This window comes from Ailuropoda melanoleuca, chromosome 4 (assembly GCF_002007445.2).
Source record: "Ailuropoda melanoleuca isolate Jingjing chromosome 4, ASM200744v2, whole genome shotgun sequence".
NCBI lineage: Eukaryota > Metazoa > Chordata > Mammalia > Carnivora > Ursidae > Ailuropoda > Ailuropoda melanoleuca.
Genome location: NC_048221.1, coordinates 122,347,083 through 122,355,426, shown reverse-complemented (window position 1 = coordinate 122,355,426; position 8,344 = coordinate 122,347,083). Strand labels below are relative to the sequence as shown.

The 8,344-nt window shown below is 56.1% G+C and overlaps 1 protein-coding gene across 2 annotated transcripts in view; it reads left to right on the top strand.

Annotated features, from left to right (window-relative positions):
* The window catches only part of FOSL2 (FOS like 2, AP-1 transcription factor subunit), a 23,822-nt gene that overhangs the window by 9,249 nt on the left and 6,229 nt on the right, over window positions 1-8,344 (top strand). The window contains exons 2-4 of one of the 2 annotated variants that reach the window (XM_034659710.1): window positions 1,228-1,479; window positions 2,029-2,151; window positions 6,645-6,752. In XM_034659710.1, coding sequence (XP_034515601.1) covers window positions 1,228-1,479; window positions 2,029-2,151; window positions 6,645-6,752 — 483 coding nt within the window. The remainder of the gene's footprint in view (window positions 1-1,227; window positions 1,480-2,028; window positions 2,152-6,644; window positions 6,753-8,344) is intronic. The other variant, XM_034659711.1, reaches the window with a different exon arrangement.

Below are 8,344 nucleotides of genomic sequence, written 5' to 3'. Positions count from 1 at the left end.
CCCGCCTCCCCGGCCCCAGCCTCCCCCCCACTGCTTAGGCGCAGGGTGGCCTTGGATTAGTTACTCAATCTCTCTACACCTAAATTTCTGCCTCTAAAATGGAGATAATGGTAGTTCTTACCTCAGAGGAAGAATTAATCAGATAATTGAGGTCAGACGCTACCACGGTGACTGTCATTTAGTAAGTGCTTAGCAAGTGACATTATTATTTTCATCATGTCACCCACCAGGTTAGGGAAAAAAGGATTTGCAGAACCTTTGTGTGGAAACAGGAATCACCTGAGGATGAGGGCTCCGTTCAGGGAGATTTCCCCCTGAAAAGCTGGAAGCCAGGGGGGCTTGGGGGCAAGGAGGTCCCTCCCTTCTCTTTCCTCTCACTTTCTAGTAGCTGGCCCTGAAGAAAGGCCGAGAGCAACTGCTGAGGAGCGTGACCCATTTTAGTGTTTGTACTCTGTCATCATCTTATATTTTAAATAGAATGCTTCCTGCAGTATGTTCCGGAGAGTTCTGCAACGTGGTCTGGGCATAATTAAGAGACAGGGAGAAAACTCTGAGCTAGCAGTACTAAAGTGTCCCACAGACACATCTGTGAACACAGATAGATATGTAGGTAGGTAGAGACACAGTGTGTCTGCTCCAAGCAGGGTGGCGGCTGAGGGCCAGGAGGAGGACAAGGGAAGTCTGGCTACCACTTTCCAGTCCCATGAGTTGGAGGGCATCTTTTCATGGACCTGGCCTCGCCCTGGATCACGTCACAGCCCCATCCTGCACCTATTTGGAAAGTAACAAAGCAGGCACGATAAGCTTCCTGGTGGTCTTTGTTGCCCCAAAGATGTTGCAGATCTCCTCAAGGGGCCCCGAGCCCCAGTACCCTGGGCTCTAATTGGCAGGTGACCCAGAGGCTCATGAGACTGGGGGGAGGGCTGCCCTGCAGATGTAGGCATAGCCCCGAAGACCGCAGGGAGGGCCTGCTGAGTGTGAGCACCTAGGGACCACATCTGTCCTCGAAGTCATTGCAGTATGAGCACATCCTCACGAGCCTCAGGGGAATAGATCTGACATGGGGCCTCAGGAAGAGTTAAGATCCCCCAATCTTGGATGTCCAGAGAAGCCCACCCAGTGCTCTGACCTTGCCCACCACCCCGCCAAGAACTGACTCTGCTTTCCCTCCTGGCTCTGCTCGTCCTCTTACTTATTGGCTCAATATGATTTTTCTCCTCATTTCAGAAATTTCGGGTAGATATGCCTGGCTCAGGCAGTGCCTTCATCCCTACCATTAACGCCATCACGACCAGCCAGGACCTGCAGTGGATGGTGCAGCCCACGGTGATCACCTCCATGTCCAACCCCTACCCCCGTTCGCACCCCTACAGCCCCCTGCCAGGCCTGGCCTCTGTCCCTGGGCACATGGCGCTCCCGAGACCCGGCGTGATCAAGACCATTGGTACCACCGTGGGCCGCAGGAGGAGAGATGAGCAGGTATGGCCCAGATCAGCAGAAAGGAGCCACGTGGCTGCCTTTCAGGGCCTTGTCACACCGAGCGTTTTTCCGTGGTCTGCTGGGGAGCTGGGTCGGTGTTCTGGGAGCATGGAGGAGAAGAGGGAGCTCGGGACCAGGGGCACCTGACCCCCCTCATGGGAAGCAGAGCAGGAGGCCTGAGAGTCGGGCCTGCCTCAGTCATCTTGCTCATGTCCCTCAGGATCCCTGAGTCCCGGCTTCCTCTGTGCAAAATGGGGATAATGGTACCTGCCAAACAGGACTCGTTACCATGCAGATGAGACCACGTGTGGGAAAACACTGTATGTGGTTCGGTGTCAGCAGATGGGAAGAACTGTTAGGACCCGCCTACAGCGGTGTCCTTCCCTGATCCGTGGCAGAGGGGCCGCCGGACAAGCAGCCAGCGAAACCCTGGCCGGAAGCTCTTTGGGATTAGCCCTTCATTGTATCTGGTGCAGGGGAAACGCTCAGCAGGCCTGAAGGGTCACCCTCCAGGCCCACAGTACTTGCCTTTTGTCCTCGGTGTCCCAGGCCTCCGGCTGGAAGCAGGAGCCCATTTCAAGTACCTGGAATGCCTGTTCTAGAAGCACAGTGACTCTGGGGTCTTTGGAGTCTGCTCAGCTGCTTTTGCTGACTGCGTGTGGTGGACGACAGGTCAGACATCGGCTTTATTTGCCCTCCACGGGCTCAGCTTTGAGAAGGAATCTGCCTGGCAGGGAGGGACAAGAGCAAGTGTGGGCCGCTGCTCTCTAGACACCCTCTACCAGTACTCAAAGGCATGTCCTCTCTATCAGTAGTGAGCCAGGATAGTGATGGGCCCCCTGATTACCAAAAGAGAAATCAGAATCACGCATAGAAAGAGGGGATGAGCCTTCAAAGAGCCCCATATGTCCACCTTCGCAGATGATACAACCAAGGCCAGACAAACCCGTCTGGGGCCACTTGGCAAGGGAGTGGGGAAGTCTGGACTAGAACCCAGTTCCCTGGACTCTGTGTAGTACTCTTTCTACAAAGCATGCCACCATGGATCCAAGGAAGGGATAATACTTCAGCGGCGGGGTCCCTTTTTCAAATGAAATATTAGCCTGGGAAGTCACTCCTTTCCATTTCCACCACCGTCCACCTGTGCTCTGGGATCCTGGGCCACAGTGTTCTGATACAAGGACCTGGCACACAGGATCCCCTGTGGATAATCATGGATCCAGTGCCAACAGTCCCTGCGATACTCAGAATTACAAGGATCCCTACTCTGAGGACCTGGGAGCATGCACAGATCTCTGTTCCTCTGAGGATACAGCTGGATCTTGCATCCCCTACACGCTGGTTTGTTCCGTTAATGGCAGAACTCAGCGCAGGGCGACATGGAGAGTAATGGACACCATAATAGTTGCTGCTGGCAGTTGTTGGGCTTTTGTTGCTGGGGCAAGTGGCTGATACCCCCTTGCTGTTGCTTTCCAAAACTGTAGTTGTAAACATTGCAGTAACAGTGACCATACTGTCCTTTATTAAATATGCTTCCTTCAGGAGCCCAACAGGTCAAGCTTTATAGTCACTGATGAGTTGCCCCCCCCATGTAAGTGACCTCTAAGTGAGGGACTCTTGCGCTAGCAGGACAAAAAGCAAGACGTGCTGAACGCTTTCCGTTCTTTTCTGAGCCCAGCTCACACCAGATTTAGAAGCTTGTATCTGAAAGGGACTTTGGACACCAGCTTTTCCAGTTTCCCCTCTGTACCCATTTCACAGATGAGGAAACAGAGGTCCAGAAAGGAGAAGGGCCCCATCTCGGGTGACACCATGAGTTAGTGGCAGAGCTGGTACTGGACTCTACCTCGTCTGACCTTCAGCCCTGTGGTTTTCCCACCACACCACCTAGGCGTGCCTGAAGACAATCTGTCTGGAGAATTTCCTTCCTTTCCTGAGAGGGAGGGAGAGAGCCAGGAGCATTTTATCCCACGTCAGTTAGGAATTCAGACAATTATCCAGCAGCTTGGAGGAAGCCTGGGCAGTAGCATCCTCGAACCTTGGCTCTTCGCGTTCCTAGCCCAAGGGTCTTCCTCTGAAGCTTACTTCCGCCTTCCAGACCTCCCCCAGGGAGCAGAGCCTGTTCCCCAGAGCCAGCATGCTGCCCCACGGCCCTCCTCAGAGCCCGCCCAGAGGCTCCCTCTGAGGCCAGTGGTGGCGACTGAGGAGGCGGGGAGCCGAGGGTGTGTGGCTTGTGGGTGGGTCCGCGGTGGTGCTGACACATTCAAGTTGTAACCGTGTTGGTGTCACCACCCCTGAACGCTTCCGATGCTGACAGCTCCCACAAGCTGCCCCATGTCTTACAGAGAGGGGAGAGAGACTTCTAGGCTAATCGGGAGGCCAGACGTTGTCTGGAAGCCCCCAAAGGGGAGGGAAGGCTGAAATGGGCTGCCACCAGCTCTGCGTCTTTTCTTCCCCTCGTCCGTGAGGGATGAGGGGCTTGTCTGGGCCTCAAAGGGAGCCCTGGTAGCCTTTTGACGAGTGGACCCTGAATGCAGCGGGCCCCGCAGGCTCTCTTGGTAACTGTCGGGCTCAGGTCTAGACAGGTTCAGGAGCAGCACGTATTCAGGGCCTCCACCAAGTGGCCTCGTGACCTCAGCTGGGCAGCCAATCCCCACAGAGCAAGGTACCCAAGTTTGTGGACTCTGGACCTCCAGTTCATCTGGACGCTTGCAGGGCTCCGGAAAAGCATCAGCGAGGAGACCTCTGAACGACATCTTCCTTCTAGCACTTTCTAGGTTAGAAAGTGCTCTCACACTGTATCTCATCTGATCATCACAGAAACTTTTTGGAAGGCAGGGCAGGTCCTAATAATCCCATACTCTAAATGGGAAATCCGAGGCTTAGAAGGTTCGGTGATTTGTCCAAGGCCACACATAGTCGCCCTATCTGTGCGCTGCTCCCAGTCTGCCTTAGACCGCTCAGAAGGGAGAGCTCTCTGGGGGAGGTGGAGGATTCCAGAGGCTGGGACTGAAGACGGGGCTGGAGGACAGAGGTGGAGCCAGGACGAAGTGTAAGAGCAGGCCTTTGGCAGGGGGCATGGGGGCTGACCGGGGTGTCACCAGCTGGACGGGCTCTGTGTGCCCCACCTGGAGGCTGCTGCAGGGGGCACGAGACACAGTGAGGGTGGAGCTGGTGGGAGAGGGGAGCTGGGCCTGGTTCTTAGTCCCAGTGAGGTGGGGTCTCAGAGGTGGTGAAGGAGCATGGGGAGGAAGTTCCGGGAGGGAAGGAGGCCTGCGTCTGCCTCAGTGGGAACACAGCTCTGCCGAAGCCCTGGGAGACAGGGACCGGAGGTACCAGGAGGCCGGTAGGTCTCCCTATAGCCTGCCAGGCTTCCTGCCTCCCTGTGGGCCACACACCTTGACTACTGGGGGGTGCAGGGTGGATTTGAAAGTTGAGAAGCTGTGATGAGCTTCTCTGCTCAGGGGGCCTGAGGCCTCCGAGAGACTTTACATCTGAGCGGTTGATGGGCATGTTTCCATGCCAACGTTTGGAGAATTTGATGGTGGGACTCTGGCACCTTGGTTGGGGCCACGAGGTTTCCTCAGTGTAGACAGGGATGGGATTGTCCTCTCCGATGCTGTGCCCTGCTTTGCTGTTTTGGACTTCACAGCAACAGACCTGCAGGGCTGTGGGGAGCCCCGGGGATTCTGACCCAGGCCCAGCCGGGGGCGTGACTCCCTCCCTCGCGGGGTGGCTGGCAGTGGAGGCTGAATCTCACAGTGGGGCAGCTTTTCTCACCTCCTCCAAGAGTGGCTTTGGCTTTTTTCCCGTGTTGTCCCTTGAAGGTGGGATCCAGATCTTATTCCCCATAGAATCTAAGCCCTCAGGACTGCGCTTGGCACATAGTAGGGATGTGAGAACAGCATGGGATGGCCTTTCTTTTGGAATTACTTTCTGCCTTGGCCCATGGCCATCTCCTCGTGTCACCTCTGGCTGCGAGGGGGCACTGGGGTCACAGGAAGGGCTATATGTAAACAGAGCGTCAGCCCTGTGTCCTGGAGTGGAGTTCTTGCCCTGGCGCATGAGTCACAGGCCCCTAACCAGCCTCATTGAAAGGAGCTAGATTGTAAGCTCTGCGGGGGGATTTCTGTTCATTCGGTTCTCTGATAAATCTCGAACCCCTCAAACCATGCCTGGCACCTAGAAGAAGTTTCTCAGTTGAATGAATGGATGTGGTGGGCAGCAGGATTTAGCGTGCCTGAGGGTTCCTTCTCCTTTTGCCTGTCCTGTCCGGCCTAGCATCATGCCAGGCATGCTAGTGAGTCCTCCAGGTTGAATGGTGAGCAGCTGGCCCTCTGGGGCTGGGAGAGGAAGTTGGGAGTGGGGTGGCATCCTCGGCCTACCCCCTGGCAATAGTACATTTCCCCCAGGGTGGTTCTTACTCTGGGCTGAGCTACTTAACCAAATGGGAATAATGAGGCTTGCAGAGCTGGCAGAGTGGTGGGGAGGAGTAATTAGCCAGGGTTCAGAAGAAGCTGTTTAAGTGGGTGGGGCCAGGCCTGGCTGGTATGAGGGGACTCTGGGGAAGTGGGCCCAGCCTCTTCTCTCTGGCCTTGGCACGGAATCAGGGCTGACATGACAAATGCTACCATCTTGCCTAGGCTGATGAGTCCCTGACACACTGCTGCCCTGGTCTCCCCTTACACATGGGATGTCGCCTTCCAGGATGGGTTCAGCTCTCAGTGCCCTCCCTCGTGGCCGCAGCAATGAGCCACAGATTCTGGGACTGCCAAGCCCAGCCACGCTCCTCTCACCTTTCTCCCTCCTTGCACACCCAGTCCCAGAAGGCTTGCTTTCTTTCCTTCCTTCCTTTCTTCCTTTCTTCTTTCCTTTTCTTTTTTTAAAGATTTATTTAAGAGAGAGAAAGAGAGCGAGGGAGCAAACATGAGCAGGAGGGGCAGAGGGCTCTAGAGGGAGAGAGAATCCCAAGTGGACTCCATGCTGAGCATGGAGCCTGATATGGGGCTCGGTCTCATGACCCCGAGATCATGACCTGAGCCAAAACCAAGAGTTGGACACTCAACCATCGTGGCACACAGAGCGTTTCTTAAAATACAGTGAGGAAACAAAGCTGGTGAATCATGTACCCAGACCTAATCATGATCCTTGACCTTGGCCTCTAGCTGTCCCCTGAAGAGGAGGAGAAACGTCGAATCCGGAGGGAGAGGAACAAGCTGGCCGCAGCCAAGTGCCGAAACCGCCGCCGGGAGCTGACGGAGAAGCTACAGGCGGTGAGGAGCTCTGCATGGGGTGGGAGCACTTCCGGGTGGGCAAGAGCAAGAGCCCCGGGGCTTCTGGCCTCCCACCCTCTCCTTGTCCGCTAGTCGCCTATAGATGAGTCAGTGCAGACAGAAAAATCAGTCCTTCCTTTGAGCACATAGGGTTGGCATCACCCTGACTGAAGAAGAGAGAGGGAGGGAGGGAGCTGGCCTTCGTCATCAGCCTGGGCCCAGAGAGGAACCCGAACAGCCCTCTGGGGCCTAGCCCCCTTTCTCATTCCACACCTGAGTGATCCCTGCTCTTGAACCTTCTGGGGCCCTCGAGTGAGGGATGGCAGAGGGAGCCAGCGCAGGCCCGGACCTGCCCCCTCCAGGGCTGTTGCCCAAGGTTCTGGCCGGCCCCCCGTGCCTGCCCCCAGCAGGAGTGGCCCGGGCTAGCTGAAGTGAGCTAGTTTGGGCAGGGGGAGACCTGCTGGCTGGGCTCTTTCCCCTCTGCAGGGGTTTTGAAGCTCTCTGGGTCGCATGGAGATGGTCACATGCCAGCTGAGTTGTACTATCTTGGGCTTTTCTCATATCCTTCACGGGCAGGATTCCCCACCTCTGCTGTGAGCCTGAAGCTGTCACCCTTGGTAGCTCACTCTGCCCTTGTGAGTCACTCTCCCCTGCTGCCTAATTGCCCACACCTGGGGGCCGTGGCCCTGCCCTTCCTCTCAAAAGCCTGACCTGACCAACATCACGTAACTCCCGCCAGAGCCTAGCCCCACGGGATGGGCTGAAGGGTTCGTGGAGGAAGCCTAAAGCCAGGATTGACTCCCCCAGGTGGAATATTTTCAAAGTGAGGCGATGAGGGACACTGTCGGCGGTCCTTACTGTGACTGGCCAGGGGGCGGCTTTGGAAATCACAAAGTACCTTGCTCATCCCATGACTTTATTTAGTGCTCCTGGTACCACCCACCTGCTCCAACTTCCCTTTGTCCTGGAGCTCTCACTCCTGGGGATTGAACGTGTACGTGCGAATTCCCTGTAGGCTGCAGGAATGTCCCGTGCAGGTGTGCGTGTGCATGGGGAGGACAAGCGGGAGCTCGCTGTCACTAGGTGAAGAGATCCCGTAGTGATCAGTGCTCCCTGGGTAGCCTTCCCCAGTGGAGTCCTCCCCACCACTAACCTTCTAAGGGGCCAGGTCCTCTGGGTCTACCCTGGGTGCTCCCCACCACTAACCCCAGAAAAGCCCCTCCTCTCAGGCCCCCTGCTTTCCTCCCCTTCCTCCCCCAGAAGCCTCACACCCTACTCCCAGCCACATCCTCCACAGGAAACCTCTCATAAGCTCATGACGTTCGTCAGACCCTTGAGACAGATGGAAACTTTTTTTCACTGTGGAATATGCTGTTCTCTGCTTCGCGAAGCTCTGGCCCGTATCATCTCATTCTCAAACAGGCCTCTGTTAGGGGAAAAGTGGGGAGGAGGCCCGTGACCCACACCTTCTCGTCTTTCACACCCTCTCCCTCCGTGTGCTTTTGCTGCTTCTCTCTGGCTTTGTGTCAGAGGAGGGGGCCCAAGCTCCCTGCTGGGGTACCCTGCCGTCTCAGCCTGCTCGGGCTGTCGGG